At 52.0% G+C, this 16,968-nt stretch overlaps 2 protein-coding genes across 3 annotated transcripts in view; one reads left to right on the forward strand and one right to left on the reverse strand.

The window, feature by feature from the left end:
• The window catches only part of LOC122367326, a 24,536-nt gene extending 17,755 nt beyond the window's left edge, over window positions 1-6,781 (reverse strand). The window contains exon 1 of the mRNA XM_043340363.1: window positions 6,547-6,781. Coding sequence (XP_043196298.1) covers window positions 6,547-6,609 — 63 coding nt within the window. The 5' untranslated portion in view covers window positions 6,610-6,781. The remainder of the gene's footprint in view (window positions 1-6,546) is intronic.
• LOC122367322 (serine/threonine-protein kinase grp-like) overlaps window positions 1-16,632 on the forward strand; it is a 19,399-nt gene extending 2,767 nt beyond the window's left edge. For both annotated transcript variants that reach the window (XM_043340338.1, XM_043340339.1), the window contains exons 3-10: window positions 9,784-10,007; window positions 10,649-10,713; window positions 11,615-11,740; window positions 12,004-12,133; window positions 12,894-13,097; window positions 14,014-14,264; window positions 14,791-14,922; window positions 15,810-16,632. In XM_043340338.1, the coding sequence (XP_043196273.1) occupies window positions 9,784-10,007; window positions 10,649-10,713; window positions 11,615-11,740; window positions 12,004-12,133; window positions 12,894-13,097; window positions 14,014-14,264; window positions 14,791-14,922; window positions 15,810-16,028 (1,351 nt within the window). In that variant the 3' untranslated portion in view covers window positions 16,029-16,632. The remainder of the gene's footprint in view (window positions 1-9,783; window positions 10,008-10,648; window positions 10,714-11,614; window positions 11,741-12,003; window positions 12,134-12,893; window positions 13,098-14,013; window positions 14,265-14,790; window positions 14,923-15,809) is intronic.
• Window positions 16,633-16,968: the final 336 nt, after the last annotated feature.

Below are 16,968 nucleotides of genomic sequence, written 5' to 3' on the forward strand. Positions count from 1 at the left end.
ATGGTACCTAAGGTCACGTGACAGACCTGACCTCTGGTGACCCTTAACCCTCGCCGGCACAGGCCATTTTGAGTCCTTCGACGGCACAAGGGGGGGGGGGGGGTTGGTACGACCCCCCTCGCGTTTGGCCCCTGATGGAGCTAGAGCTTCGCGGAAAAAACGAGCGTGTTGCCCGTCACGAGAGGAAGCCAATGATACCCAATTTTAAGGTCCTGGGTCATCGGTTGACCTTCCAGGTCAGGTCAATGACCCAAAAATCGGGAATATCGGGACCTGTTAGAAAGTCGTAAAGCGTGGCTGCTAAGGGGGTTTCCGGGGTGCTGATCACGAATATCGTGTTAGTTTTGATCACAGATGATGTCGTTAAGCGTTTAGACCAGGTCGGGTCAGGTCAGGTCAGGTCAACCGGTAGAGGTCGTGACGGGTATTCGTAGTACCTGTCATCCGCCTCTGACAGCTTCGTAACATGTTACAAAGGCACCAAAACTACTTCGTAAATGTTCAAATGGTTGCTAAATTCGGATTCAGCTCCAAAAACTAGCCTAGAAACATGTAAAACTCGAAAAAGTGAACCGAGATCACCAAAGGTCAATGACCTGACCTGACCTTCAGGTGACCTTGACACCCACCGTAATGCATGGGAGCAACATCAAATCACATGTTTGAACGTTTGAAACCACGAAGAGCTGGGGCATTCCACGATAGATCGTACCAGGCCCGTCACCCTCATCTCTCAGATTCTAATGAAAATCGGTCCTAGGGGTAATCATAGGCTCCAAAGACGCCTGGCAAAATATCAGACTTCTCAGATCAAAACTTTTTGAGTTATATTGCATTACATTTTTTTACCTTCGGTTTGTAACGGTGAGTTTGATGGCCTATAACTCAAGAACGGGTTAAGCAACCAACAAACAGTAAACAACACTAAGCTTGCGATGAATCAAAAATTAATATCACTATTTAAAAATTCCAAAGAAAAATTTTCATTGTTGAGCAAAAAAGTTAATCTTTTTTCATTTGCCTCTAATGACTTTTGGGACCAAAATTTTTCACATTTTTATTTTTTCAAAATAAACTTCATGTCATTGCAAATCGACATGCAAAAAATTAGAAAGGTGTTCTTTCTATAAGTTCCTCATTTTCCCGCAAACAAAATGGGTTTCGGAGGGGTTGATACGACCCCAGCACGCCGTTTCGCTTCTAATAGAGCTAGAGCCTCGCGGAAAAAACGAGCGTGTGTGCCATTACAAGTCGCAGCGATTGGTACCCGATTTTAAGGTCTCAGGTTAACCGGTAGGGTCTGAGGTCAGGTCAAGTGACTGAAGTTACGGGTTCGGTTTTTAGTAAATAACTTCGCAAAAAATGGCCGCAGAGCCGCGATTTTAGCATCATTGTGTTCGCCTAGCTCAGGCGCATCGAATGGTATACTTTTTGCTAGGGTGAGGTCAACTTAAGTAGTTGACCTCGGGTCAAGGTCAGGTCAGAGCCCCTCAGGTCACGAAGCTGGACAAAGGGTATCATATGGCATATCATTCGATTCGGAAGGTCTTCCCGAGTCCATTGGTGGCTTTCCTGACTCTCTAGCTCCATTTGATCGGGAGTTATTGATGAAAAACTCGTACGACCCTAGTGACGTCATAAATGACATCACGCAAGGCTAACAATGCAAAAGTGAAGCATTGGACTTTGCAAAGAGTGCATGAAATCACGATACCATGTACGTGAGATAGTTTTAGATCATTCTCGGCGCCAAAATAACAGTTTTTTATATTTCCCCATTGACTTACAACAGTGATGTCACGTGACCGACCTGACCTTATGTAACCGTAAAAAAATCCCAGATATACAAGTTGTGAGACCTCTGGAGGACACCATGTATGCGTCCTGTAACTTTCATCTCGGACAGCCATGGTCTTGGCGTCCAAAACAATGTCAGAACCAAACAGCCTTTTTCGCCCTCGCGCTTATAGGAAAGAGAGTTGGATGAACCCTCTTTTCACTTTTTTCAGATGACTCAGACTTCAATTGAAATTTCAGTAACCCGTGATGTCACTAGGCAGCTTTACCACGCCATTTGTAAGCTCCCTCCCGAAATCACTATTCGAAACCGTTATCGTGACGTAAAATAAATACATTTATAGAAAGAACACCTTCCTAATTTTTTGCATACTTCTTAACAATGAGCCCAGTATTTCTTTAAAGAAATAAAAATTCAAAAAAATTTGGTCCCAAAGTCCAAAAAATACAAATGAAAGAAAACTCGATATGTCATATATCAAAAATAGCGTATTTTTCGAAATTTCAAAAATACATATTAATCTCTGTTTCATTGCAAGTTCAATGTTATATAACATTTGGCATTTGAATAACCCGTCTTAGAGTTACAGCCCGCCAAACTTAGCGCTGCAAAGCAAGATCCAAAAAATGTTATACACCATAACTCAAAAAATACTTATCTGATAAGCCTGAAATTGTTACAGGTGGATTCAGAGCCCCTGATTACCCCTGAGACCAATTCTCGTCAAATTCCGAGAGATGAGGGTGTCATATTGGAAAAAAGTGGTACGATCTATCGTGGAATGCCCCAGCTTGCAAACGCGCGGCTAATGCGAGCCGACATACGCCGAATCGCGATTTCGGCCAAACATGGTCACGGAAAAGAGGTCACAGGTCAAAGGTCATTGGGGTCAGGGTCATGAAATTTTCAGGGTAGGTGTAAAATTGATCAATGCGAGGGTACTGAAAGTTTCGTCGCGATCGGCCGCTTTTCACGCGAGTTATTCGCAAAAAAACCTTGGGGGGGGGGGGGGGTGCATCAACCCGGTCCCTGTGCCGGCGAGGGTTAACCCGGGGGCCGCTGGGGGGGGGGGCATATAGTTGCCCCCCCCTTTATGTCCGTCGCAACGCGGAGAGATAGAGAAGCGAAACTTTGCAAACATCTTATTGAATACCTAGCCGAGGTTGTTTCCAAATTTGGTGTCGAGCCCATTTGAAATGACGTCACAGTGACGTCAGAAGTCAAATTATAGATTTGCGACTCTCAGTTTCCTCACGATATATCCGATATATGAGACCGAATATAAAGGACCGATTATTGGTCAGGAACTAGTTAGAAGTGTACTTAGATGTTTTAGTATGACAGCAGGTGCTGTCTAGTTCATTTACAGTTGAGTTTCATGCTCAGTGACGTCAGAAACGGTCCATATCGGAAAACGACAAAACTTTTTGACGTCACTGTGACGTCACCTTTAGAGCTACAACCACCAAACTTTCCTCAAACATTGCCTAGGTATTCATTTGAAGCTATGCCAAATTTCAAGTTCGTACACCGTTCCGTGCTTCTATCCTCAGGATACTGAAATCTCCACGCCGCAACCCCCTTCCGGGCTGGACAGGTAACTTTATCTCATGCGGGCTGCTCCCTTGGAGCGGCACCGCTGCTCCCGAGGGAGCGCACCCCGTAGCTGGGTGCAGTGAGTGCATTGGGGCTGGGTGGCCTGTCCTCTGGACGGGCTCAGCCCCGGCTGTCGTGCTCAACCCCGAGCTCGGCCGCTCCAAACACGCCGGCCGCTGATACCAAACTGTATTTGTCTCGGGCGGCGGCCACGTCCCCCTCGCAACAGCTGACCGCGCACGGGTTACCTGCAGCTGCAGGGGCGCACTCAGGGATGCGCCGAGGGGAGAATCCATAACATTGTCTCCTCCTACCCCCTTCACGCTGTCTTCAAACCACAGCCACAATCACAACAAATTCAGGCGGCCAGATCGCTTCGCCAACAAACACATCGCATATCATCCCTTCCACAAACAAGTTCAAGTGACCAGAAAATCGTTTCACTCATTTAGGTACCTATTTGCCTAGTCAGGCGGCCAAATTGCTCATTCACCGAATGGCTAATCCGCAAACAAGTGTGTCTAGATCACAGTCTACCTACTGCAGGCTACGAATTACACTGTGCGCTCAACTACAGGTTTCACAAATTTAACATGGGTAGACCAAAGCCGACCGGTCACCGGGTCCATGTACTCGAGATGTCGCCTGCTTATCCAGCGGACAACTACAAAAATGGGTGACCAGGGTGACGCCATCTTCCTCGAAATCCCCGGGGAGAACTGCTGGTTCCTCACCCTTATCTGATCACCAGGCTTAATGGTTGGTTCTCTAACTCTGTGCCTCAGATCATACTGGGATTTCTGTCGTGCCTGAGAGGTAGATATGTTGGCTCGTGCCTTTCTCAGCGTCTCAGACAGAAGTCTCAACTTCTCTTCTAGAAAATCGTGTGAGTATGGCGATGTCGGTTGTGAAACTAAGGCATGTACGGGAGAGTTAACGTGACGCATGAAGAACAGGAAATAAGGCGAATAACCATGGCTATCAGAGGGCTCGTGGTTGAGAGAGAACACAACCCCACTCAAATGCGATTCCCAGTCAACCCCATAATCATCAGACAGTGCTCGCAGTCTCCTCTTTATATCACGATGCCTCCGCTCGATTTTGCCTATTCCCTCGTGGTTCCCACCGACCGCGCTTCTCAGGTCAATTCCCCAGAACTGACATAACCGACGGACTGTCTGACTCTTCAAGTTAGCGCCCGCATCACATTCGACACGACGGGGAGCGACCACAGCGCCACCTGGCGCAGTGTCGGGAGCGCCCAGTGTCGGGAGTGGCACTGATGGAGACCAGGAGAGGCGCACTGTCGGCGGGAAAGTCGAAGTCCCAGTCACAGTGTCGGCAATCGCGGCGCCCAGTGTCAGGGGCCGCGCTGGCGGAGCCGTGGTGCCCTGTGTCGGCGGCCGCGTTGATGGAGACGCGGCGCCCAGTGTTAGTAGCCGCGCGGGTGGAAGTAAGGAGAGACGCGCAGGAGACTGGAAAGTCGAACCTCCGCAGGCCGTTCGCTGTCCGCTGGGGCAGGGCCGTGAGCCTGATGACTCTGATCTTTTGGCCGGTAGCAGGTCACAAGCAGAACCCGGGGCTGTCGAGCAATCCTGCCCGAGAGCGGACTCCGCTGGCTCTCCGATTATTGATGTGAACGCAACAGTCGAAGACAGCCTTCTTGACGTAAACATGGAGCCAAATGCTATAATTTGGTACCAAAAGCACGACCCCTACTGCCGCGCGATAGCTTTCAAGCTAAGTAAGGGGAAGTGGCCGCAGAACTGTCCACCGGCACTGAAGCGAGAGAATCGTACTCGATTCAAATTTGTGAACGGTATTTTGTGCCGACATTCTCCGAATGATGACCGAATTCAGGTGGTCTGGCCAGTAGCCAAACGATTCGAAATCCTCCACAGGTATCACGACACTTCGATTGGGTCTCACTGCGGTGGATCCAAGCTGTATGACGTGGTGTCACGGCACCTTTGGTACTTGGGACTGCGCAGGGACTGTCAAGCCTACGTAGCCAGCTGCAGTCGATGCAGTACCAAGAAGGACGACCAGGGCCCCCCACCACCTCCGCTTTTGCCGCAGCAGCCAGCCGGTCCAGGAGACGAGCTAGTCATCGATGTGGTTCACATGCCGGCTAGCCGTATTTCGGGTATCTCACAGGTGCTGACTTGCATTGATAAATTTACATGTTTCTTGACGTTTTACCCCCTGCAATCTGGTTCCGCTGATGATATCGCACAAGCTTTGTCCTCTCAGTTTCTCACTTTTGGACCTCCCCGTCGTGTCGAATGTGATGCGGGCGCTAACTTGAAGAGTCAGACAGTCCGTCGGTTATGTCAGTTCTGGGGAATTGACCTGAGAAGCGCGGTCGGTGGGAACCACGAGGGAATAGGCAAAATCGAGCGGAGGCATCGTGATATAAAGAGGAGACTGCGAGCACTGTCTGATGATTATGGGGTTGACTGGGAATCGCATTTGAGTGGGGTTGTGTTCTCTCTCAACCACGAGCCCTCTGATAGCCATGGTTATTCGCCTTATTTCCTGTTCTTCATGCGTCACGTTAACTCTCCCGTACATGCCTTAGTTTCACAACCGACATCGCCTTCAAAACGCTCCACAAATCCGATAACGCTTCGTCTATGGAACGTTATTAGCCTGTCAGTACGGTTACGGATGTATATCGGAATCTCACGTTTTCCCCCGGGGCGGATGATGGCGTCCTGAATCTCCACATGATCTGAGCATTGGCCAACTAGTAAATATTCCTGTTCGGGCGACAAATCCTGGTCAATTTTAACATTTACACACATTGCAGAATGAGCAGACACTGATACGGGCTTGCAAATCCTAATTTTAACCTTCGGGCTCTCTGCAAGGGAAGAACAATCAATTACGGCGTTATTTGCCCGAAGAAAATCGAAACCAACAAGAAAGTCATGGGTGAGGTCCTCTACAACACAACAATCCCACTCGCATGGTGGAAACCCCGGTAGCTCCACCATCAGGCGACAAGTCCCAGTAACGTTCAGCCTGTGTCGCGAGGCCGACATCAGGCGGACAGGCTCTCCCAGCACTGCATCAGGTGCGATTGTGGCGCACACTTTCGAGTTAATCAGGGTCAGCTGACTACCTGAGTCGATCAGACAGTCTCTTACCTGGAAACCGTTCAGAGTGCACGACACTATCGGGAGTGATTTTACCGCCTGCCCGCCAGCCATCCGTTTGGGCAGTGTCGCTTGAAGTGTCCTCTTCCTCCGCAAGACCAGCAAGCAGGACGTCTGTCGTCGTCGTCCCCACCTTCTCCAGCGCCTGACTCCGCCGCTGCGTCAGCTCCACCGCGATCACCGCGCGGCCGCCAGCCGCCCCCTCCCCACCGGCCGTCCGGCGGCGCTCGGCCGCCCGGAGAGGCAGAGCGCCGAGCGGGCGAGGCAGAGCGCGGAGCGTGCGGCGGCGCCCGGCCGCCCGGCGATGGCGAGCGCGGTGCGCGCGACGGCGCCCGACCGGTAGGGGAGCGCGGAGCGGACGAATATCGGTCTCCCGGAGTTGCTCCGCTCCAGGAGCTGCTATCACGTATGGGCGACGCCCAGCGTACGTGACCCGATCCAGATGTTGGCCAGTTGTCATCTGATGCCGCTCCCTCCGTCCTGGGAAGGGACTCCTCTCTCACCAGCTCCTCGATGGCTTCCTCAAACGTGTTCGCTTTAAGCCGAGAAATGAGAGTCGCCTCCTCGGCACTCAAGCCGACCAGGAGATGTCTGAACAGTGCGGCGTTGTAAGCCGGCACACTAGTGCTCTTCACCGTTCCATCCTTCGTGAAGAACTCGGGACACGCTCTGCGAATCAGCAGACGCACCTGCTGTCCGAATTCCCTGGCCTTCATTCTTCCTTTCACGAGTCGAGATAACTGCATCGCCGCCTGCGCCGCCGTCGGTTGGGCAGAGAAATGTGACGTCAGCGACGTCGACAGCTGGGCCATGGAGAGTCGGCCGAGCCGCTGCTCCAGCTCGTTCACCACCGTCAGGGCGCGCCCGGAGCATCGCGCAGCTACGATGGACGCCAGCGAGTCACTCGATATGTTGCCGAGGCCGGCCAAACGCGAACACTGAGCCAGAAAGTCTTCCGGTGACACCGAGCCATCGTACAGCGGAAAGTCCGCGATGCCCACTTTCAGGTTAGTTGCCATACCTGTGTCCAGAGGTTTCTGCTGCGCGGAATCGTCACCTCCGCCAGCCTTCGAGTCCTTCTCCGTACCACCCATCACGTCCTCATCAAAATCCGTCACCAACAGCGCTCAGTTCGACACCGCTGCCACCATGTCGTGCTCAACCCCGAGCTCGGCCGCTCCAAACACGCCGGCCGCTGATACCAAACTGTATTTGTCTCGGGCGGCGGCCACGTCCCCCTCGCAACAGCTGACCGCGCACGGGTTACCTGCAGCTGCAGGGGCGCACTCAGGGATGCGCCGAGGGGAGAATCCATAACACCGGCGACTCGCTTGGGTGCCTGCCCAGACCAATGTCTCCCCCTAATTCCTATCATCCTTCCGGCTCTGCAATGGTCTTGTCAGACCGAAAGGGCCTAACCCAACAAAACAAACAAACAAATCAAGTTCGTAGCTCATCTGGTTTCGGAGATATTCCACAAAACCTAAAGGGGGCGGGGAAACTTTATGCCCCCCCCCCCCCGCGCCTCGTGGGTTAAGAACAATCCGAGATATACGAGTTGTGAGATCTCTGGATGATACTAGATCCTGTAAGTTTATTTCCCTTTGAAAGCTCATCTGGCACTGAGGGCGTTGCAAAGATACGACATTTTACGACCGTGCAGAGGTTCACTTATGACGTGAAAGGTCAGTGACCTGACCTTATCTTAGGGGACGGGGGAGGGGGCGCCCGCCCCCTCCCCTCGGATGGCAAGGGTTAACGTGTCGCAAGTACCTAGATGGTGACACGGTTCTCCTGGGTCTATTGTGGCCCTCTCGCCAGTTGCCAGCTAGCTGGATATAGAGACGGCACAAAGTGTCAACAACCTTTAGGACAACTTCGTTTTTCAGTGTCACCGAGGTCAGAATCGAGTAGGGAGCTCTGTTCTTGTTAACGATGCATTACATTTCAGTGCGAGTTCCACAGCATGACGTACAGTTAATCACTGTTCTGATCAGGGCTGTGGAGTCGGAGTCGGTCGGAGTCTACAGTTCTGTCTGGAGTCAGAGTCACCAAAATCTTACCGACTCCGACTCCGGAGTCGACGCTGCGTGGCTCAACGTCATGCCCTGCACCTGTTTGGTTGACGTTACTACGCTCGTTGACCTTTCGAAATCAGGTTTTGTCGAAAAGGTCATATTCCTGTTTTTGGCGAGCGTTTTTACGAAAAAAAAAGCAGAAGACGGCGGATTCGCCTGAACCTGGTTTTAGTTCTGCACGTAATTTATGAAGCATATTTGCAATGCAAGGTCTTGTAACGCAAAAAGGATCGCTTCAGGCAAAATAAAATAACTCCACAATGAGCTTTATTTTCATGGTATGGATTTCAATAGAAAAGTCCGGGGTCGGAGCTGGATTTGGAGTCGGAGTCAGTTTTTTAAGTCGGAGCCGGAGTCACCTGAAAATCCATCGACTCCGCAGCCCTGGTTGTGATACAAGAAAGGCACGGATGGATTAAATTCACATATCAGGCGATGCTCGATATTCTCAGGTCCAGTTTTTGCTCTTTTCGCTGGCTAAAACGCGCACTAATCGTGCGCGTTTCGTGCGTTTAATCGTGCGGAGAGTGGATTACTCTCCGGCCACGGAGACCGAGTGGATTAAAGCGCCGGAATTCGACGCTTAGCCGGTGGTGAGAGCCCGGTTCAAGCCCCGGTGCGGGCGGCCACATTTAGCTCCTACGTGTAATGGCGTGCGTGTCTGTGGCAGGGGCCGCACAGAAGCCAGGTAACGTGAGTGAGCGGAGGGGACCGTGTCCAGTCGTGAGGGCACGTTAAACGTTCGGACAAAATTCTGCCATACAACTGGAATTGCGCGATCGGGTGGTGGGGTCAGGGTCAGCACAACAAGCTATGCTTAGTGCGGGCTCTGACTCCTCAAATCCACCCATTCAACCATTCGGACTAAATTTATATAAAAAATACAAATATACAAATCAATAGATGCACCTTGATAGCTAAACTATGGATAAATCTCAACCCACAAAAATAGATTATCTGCAACTTTGGCGAACCGGTGATCATATTAATTGCCCGTTCTCGTCGCTGTCTTCCCCTTGCAACAATTTGCCCTTCAACACATCTGGAGGTACACCCACTAACCCCCCCTCGCTCCAGGGTTCACCTGCTGACCAACTGGACCACGGGTGAGCCGGTGGACCCCCTAACCCCCCCCCCCCCTTCGCTCCAGGGTTCACCTGCTGACCAACCGAACCACGGGCGAGGCGGTCGCCATGAAGGTGATCGACACTCGACTGCACGCCACTGTGTACGAACAGGCGCGTAAGGAGTTCACCATTCACCGCCGGTTAGAGCACGAGAGCATCATCCGCGTGTACGGCGTGCGCAAGGAGCTGCCGCTCATGTACCTGTTCCTCGAGTACGCGCCCGGCGGAGAGCTCTACGACAAAATCGGTACGTATGCCCACGCTAGTCACTGCTCATGATGGAATGATTAAACTGGCATGTCAAGATGCGAGATTCACCTGGGCTCCTGGGCTGCAACAATATGATATGTGCATTGCTTATTGCTTTGCCTTTCTCATTTTAAAACGCTATGGTAGGCTGGCGTCTGCCGCAACTCGCAGATGCAGAAGCTCCATTCTTACTTGGCACCCGCATTTGACTTGGTGGGTCAATGTGAACAACTGAACCTGATCCTGGCAGAAATATCTCTATACGCACTCACTGTTAATTTTCCAGGCTGTGTGCCATTTTCTCATCAGAGCGTAGTGCTGAGTTCTGTGTCCTTTTCTCCCTCCGGATCTGATGCCGAGCTGTGTCCCGTCCCTCCCAACTGCCCCTCCCTCTAAATGTGTCCCGGTCCTCCCTCTGAGCCTGACATTAAGCTATGTTTCTCTGTCCTATCACGTCTGACGCCGAACTGTGTGTCGCTTTTCCCTCCTGAAGTCTGACGTTGAGTTAGCTGTCCTATTTCCCGTAATATCTGTAGTCTGGCACCGAGCTGTGTGTCCTGTTCCTCGCTCCTAGTTTGACGTTGAGCTGTGTGTCCTGTTCCTCGCTCCTAGTCTGACGCCGAGCTGTGTGTCCCTCAGAGCCGGACGTGGGTCTGCCGCAGCTGGAGGCCCAGCGCTACTTCCGACAGATCATTGGAGGGGTGGTGAGTACATGAAACTCGTTTGCGAATTCACGAGGGATTGCGATTTGTGAATCGAAGATAGAGGTTATGTGAGGCCGAGATGCGTTCGGTCCTGTCTTTTTCTTTTGTATGTGATGTGCAAGAGAAACTTCCATGTTGTGATAATCGCCGACACTTCGAAGAAGGACGTTTTCAAGTTAAAGTTGTTTTGAAAAGACATTTTCATTTTCATATGTTTTGAATACCGCTACGGAAGGTCACTCGACTTATTTTGAACGCAGAGTTGAGGTTGGGCTTACTATGAATAAGCGTATCATTAATGAAATATGATATGAAATATGACATGGTCCACACCGGTCGCGACTTGCATCCTTCGTTCATGTCACGGTTCGCCTGCCCCGGAGAAGACTCAGCTGTCGGCGTCGTCTTTGGTAAGACCAGGATGCATGCGGGTTTCGGTTCATGCACTTGGGTTACCAACGGTGATGCTGGCGGCACTGCGTCAAGTCGAACCGGGGCGGGCGGCCGGATTGACATGGTGCTGGGCGAGTGGTCGGTCACAGCGCGCTTCGTCGCCAAGAGAGAGGGACTGGCTGCAGTGGAGAGTGAGAGAGGAGACGAGGAAACGCTGGTGCTGAATGGAAGACGGGATGAAGTCCGGAGATGAAGATAAATCAGCGTACTTGTTTACATAACGTGTTCTACGTGTTATTACGTCAATGCGGGTTAATGTCGGCATGCTCATACCAAAACTAATGATAATCACTATGCCGAAATTCGTATCGATAGAAAGATAGAGATAATCAATCCTTTGTTCAGAAACTAAGTGCACACCCGTTACTATGTTGGTCCTGCTAGATGCGACTTCGTGGAGTGATGTGATAACCTTTTCTCGGGTGCTGACGCATTGACCCCGTTTCAGGAGTACCTCCACCGGCTGGGTATCGCCCACCGCGACCTCAAGCCCGAAAATATCCTGCTTGATAACCACGACAACATCAAAATATCCGATTTCGGCATGGCCACCATCTTCAGACTGAACGGATCGGTAAGTTGAACGCCAGACATTAACGATCCTTTGCCTGGATAGTAGAAATTTAATTTAATGTAATTTAAAAAGCTTTAAGCCTCAAGATCATGTTGGTCGATGGTCCTAATTTCTGTGCTGCCTTTTTACATGGCTATAACGAAGTTAGTCTTCACGGCCATGATTGCTGGCGTGCCTATGCACCATTGAACAGTGTTGCAACCCGGGCTTTACCTTTACTCTTTGAACCCACTGACGTGTATCGCTCTTACCTTGCTCACCAGGAGCGTAAGCTGGACAAGCGTTGCGGCACCCTGCCCTATATCGCGCCGGAGGTCCTGCGAGGTCCCTACCGCGCCGAGCCGGCCGACCTGTGGTCCTGCGGGGTCATCCTGGTGGCGCTGCTAACGGGAGGTGAGTCGAGGGGCCTTGATGTAGGGCGTCCTGGAGTCATCTTGGTTTCGCTACTTATTGAAGGTGTGTCTATGAAGAGTGTATGAGACCTTTGAGGTAAGAATATTATAAATGTAGAAGGAGGAAAAGAAAACTTAGTCGTTTGGTTGAACTCAAAGAAGACGTTCTAGTGACGCGAATCCATTAAGAAGGCCATCAAGACAGCGTCACCTATTATCGCCACTGAGGAGCAGCTGCATCTGCAGCCGCTGCTACTGCTACTGCTTCTGCTACTGCCGCCGCCTCTTCATGCCGGGTGTGTCGTCTTTGGTGGTTTAGCTGTATGATTGCACTATAGAGTCATAAAGCTAGATCACCGGGGCGATACGCCCAGCCCGTCCATCGGTGCACGAAGGATCGAGCGGGACTTCTAGCGGCACCTTCCGTGGCAAGAACGGCTACGACGCCTATTTTTCACCAAGTGTTCGGCAACATTGTGTATTGCTTCGAGAAGAATGCATATAGGATGTGATAGCCGATAGTCATGCCGAAAATGTGCAAAATTGGTATTTGAGTCCTTTTATGATGCCAGTTTGAAGTGCATTGTTCGTTGTAGCTACAACTTATGCCTGCGATATGTCGACATTCTACCGTTTATCTTGCGTTAATCACCTATTAATGCTGCCAGGTTTAATTTTTTGACATTCATGCTGTTTTATGCGACATCCGTAGTAATTTGTCACCTCATACCCCTCCCCCCTCTCTCTCTCTCCGCCGACAGAGCTGCCGTGGGACGAGCCGACTCCGACGCAGCCCGAGTACCGCGGCTGGCGCGACGGCAAGATCTGCACCGCGCCCTGGGTCAAGGTGGACAGCCTGGCGCTGGGACTGCTGCAGAAGCTGCTGCAGCACACGCCGGCGCGGCGCGCCACCGTGCAGACGGTCCGCGAGAGCGCCTGGTTCAAACGCCGACTCCGGCCCGACGGTCAGTCCCGGGGAGAGGGAGGGTAAGGGATCATTTCAAAACGACAAAATAAAAATCCTTGGGCGGTGGAAGGGAAGGGTTGGTATTAGAAGACGTTGCCTGTTGAGTCAGACTGGTACATATGTGTAGCGCGAAGGAACCGCTGAATGAGGTAGTGATAGTTGGCGAATTTGTTACGCGTTGTGTCGGTCTGTCAGCGAGCTTTGCCTACTATCTTTTGCTCATTTTTTGAAAACCAGTAAATGTATCGTCCTAGCATTTTACGAACTCTCAGGTTTAGCGAATTGTTAACGCAAGGGGTGAAGTAGCGATTCTTCAATCTCACTTGTCTATGTCCGGCTACCAACCGATATCAACTACATGAATGCCTCAAGATTCACCAAGGCTGTATTGGACCGGCGACATCAACCAGCCCGGCGCCGCTCCCTGCTTTGGTATTCTGGCTTATGAGTGACTGTGACGTCATAAAGCTAGACTACCAAAGCAGGGCGCGGTGCGGTCTCCAGCTGGCGCGCCATCTGGTGATCACACACACCGTGCCCCGAGCGCGCCTTTGGTTACCTAGCTCCTATGGGTACTTTGGACGCCATAAAGCTAGGTTACCGAAGGTGTGATCGGACGCCAACCGACCGCCGGCGGCTGCAGCTGGGCCAGCCTGCTCAGCGGGATGGGAAGAGAAGGATAATTGTGGTGGTGAACGGCGGATGGTTTCGCCGAATGTGTCTTTTTATGTTTGAAAGGTGCAATATCTTCTTGCATAGTATCAGTTTTTTATGTGACTTAGGATGCGAAGACCGCGTGGTCATTATGTGCAATCTTTTGGGACGTTTTATGAAACTACCGAAGCCCATGGCTTGTTTTCGTCGCTTGCACCTGTATGTCGCTGTAGACTGACCACCGTGTCCCCTCTGTGCAGGCGAGCGGTGGTCGCTGGACGGTCCGCCGGCCAAGCGGCTGTGTCCGGCGGCGGCCGACGGATCGCCGCTGCACCCCTCGCTGCGGATGGCGTGCTCCCAGCCGGCGCCGGCGCTACGCGGCGACACGCCGCCGGCGCGCGCCGGGGCGGCCGATGACGTGCCGTCGTTCTCCCAGCCGGCGGCCGGCGCTGACGAGCTGCTGCTGGGCACGCAGTTCCAGAACACACAGCCCGGCACGGGAAGCAGCCAGGTGAGGGTCGTGTAGAACGGGGCCGCTGTCACCGTATAATGATCATTGATCACCATGAAGTTGTTATAAGGTCAGCTTAGTGTTTCTGAGTGTCAAATACGGTGAGTATAACGTTTTGAGCAGCTAACCACATTGGAAGTCACGAAAAGCAGAAAAGCATCGGTCTAAAATCGGTCGTGCACCGTTTCAATGTGCAGAGGGCGCAGAGGGCGAGGAGACTGTCTGTTGTCGCTAGTGTTCCCTGTCTAAAGATCTGCTCATCGGGACCTGTTTGAGCTGTGATGTGGTTGTAGAAATGTAGTCGAGTTTGAATCACAGCTGGTCAATTCATTAACAGCTGGCGGCCACCCCGCGGTGATGTGAGTTGTGACATGACTTTCAGTTGACCACTCAACCGTTGCTGCGTTTGCCACCGAATCATTCATGACAGCGTGAGCTTCGGCATCCTCTGTCTCACATATCCTCACAAAATTCGTCTGACAATAGCCGCACGACTGACCATCCGTCCCTCTCTGTGTCTCCCCAGACGCCGATGCAGAGACTGGTGAAGCGGATGACGCGCTTCTTCGTGACGACCAGCCAGCCAGAGACACTGGAGCGTCTGAAGGAGCTGTTCGACGGTTGTGGCTACACCTGGCGCTTCACCGGATCGTGCTCGGTCAGTGGCGGCGGGGATGGGAAAACACAGGAGTGATGGGGCGGGGAGTGGGAGGTTGGCTGGGGTCAATTATAATTATACCAGTTATAATATATATACCAGTAATTATACCACCTCTATCATGGATTATACAGGGTGAGCCATGAAGATTTGCCCATCGAAAATTTCACATTGTTTCAAGGCGAGCTGACATAGCTATGTCATCTTTTACATGCATATAACAACGTCACCTCCTGACTAATAAATGCAGTATGCTCGCATTCTTCTTATGTTACGCGCCCGAGACGCGAGAGCACTATGGCACGCGGCCGCCGCACCGTCGTTTCTCTTATTTTCCTCGATCACCCATGCTAGAACGCTGCTGCGCCGTATGTCACTTGCGGTGTTTCAGGGACTCGGTAGAGTAGGGTTTTCAGGATATTTCAGTTTGCGAAGCCCGTGGGGCTGAAGTCGGGGATAACTTGTGCCCAGCATTCTTTAGACCAAGGAGTGTTCAGCAGCCAACACCCAGTGGTGATTCCTGATTTTCAGGAGCGGCGGATGTGCGTTAAGACGACCTCGCATTTCAGGAGCGTAGCAGAGACAGTGGACGAGCATATACAAAATGAGCTACACTGTCAGGATTGGAGACAAATTTGCGACATATATGCTAAAGATGGCATTCCTACGCCTACCCGTTTGGAAATAAAGTGAATTTATCGATGGGTAAATCTCCCTTATGGCTAATGTGGGTTTCACGAGCTTATTTATTAACGTTTGCTGATCTTGCTGATCGTTTCTGGCTAGTAATCATGGTTTGATTATACGCCCAGCGCGGCATCTCTGGCACTGTAGCTTCGCGCTGATTGTGGGTAGCCGCTGACCAGTCTGTCTCCCCCGCCCCACAGATCACCGTCCAGACGTTGGACCGGCGAAAGATGCCGCTGACGTTCAAGGCCAGCGTGCTGGACATGACGGACCACGTGCTGGTCGACTTCCGGCTCTCCAAGGGCTGCGGTCTCGACTTCAAGCGGCACTTCATCCGCATCAAACAGAAGCTGCCGGACATCCTACTGAACGTGCCCGTCAACTGGTCGGTGGCGGCTGCGACCAACAGCGTGCCCTGACCGCCGCAGACGTCCCCCTGTACATACTGCGCCATCATCACCTTCATCATCCACTGTGTCATCCTCATCCCTCGGGTGGCAGGTCTGCCCGCATCCGATCTGATCTGAGGACCATCCGCCCGCCGGCGCGGCAGCAGCGGCGGCCAGTGTTTTTATCGCGAGTGAAATGCGGGAAAGGTGTGTGTTACTGATGGACTGTCATGGAAGTTTCGTTGGGTGCTTGTATTGCCATCGGGTGTTTGTAATTTTCGTATCGCGGGGAATGAGAGCGGAGAGGATTCTGCCGTTTGAGATGCCGGGAAGAATGCATAGAATGTTAATGTCCGCGCGTGATCGGAATGAGGTGTCGCCTGCTCGTAGCAGAGCCCCTCCCCGCGCTACTGGCTATCTGAGGAGTTGGTGCCTGGAGGCAGCTGTTAGATGAACTCACTGCCATCATTCCTCTCGCCGCGCTGAACCTCCGCCGCGGAGTATGTACTGTCTGTGTGCGCCGGGTCGGCTGCCCTCCTCTCGAGCTGTGATCTGTACCGTACCGCGCCGGACCGCCGGTCCCGGCACCGCTGTGTCCTAGCTCAGGAGCAATATACTTCGCCATGTTGAACAATCGTGCTCTGTGTGTGTGGATGCTGATGAGAGAATGTGAGAAAGTTGAGCGCAGAGTAAATGCCCGAATTAGTCGAGCTTGACACAGTGAAGACGAGTGGCTCTCAGAACCAATCCTTAGTGACGCTTAGCGATATGCCATGGTTCTGCCTAGACTCCTAGTCAGCTAGAACCTATCCGTTGTCTGTTCGCAGATCCTGTGTGATCCTCGCTCGAATCAGGGTCTTGTCGAAACAGCTGGCTGCGGTGCTGCCACCTGTACGGTCAGCCAACACTCGATGCTATACCGTGTCGCCTTACGGCCCGTCAGAGGGCCGGACGGCAGGCAGAGAGGAGA

This window comes from Amphibalanus amphitrite, unplaced genomic scaffold (assembly GCF_019059575.1).
Source record: "Amphibalanus amphitrite isolate SeventyFive unplaced genomic scaffold, NRLGWU_Aamphi_draft 000863F_arrow, whole genome shotgun sequence".
In the NCBI taxonomy this organism is placed as follows: Eukaryota; Metazoa; Arthropoda; class Thecostraca; order Balanomorpha; family Balanidae; genus Amphibalanus; species Amphibalanus amphitrite.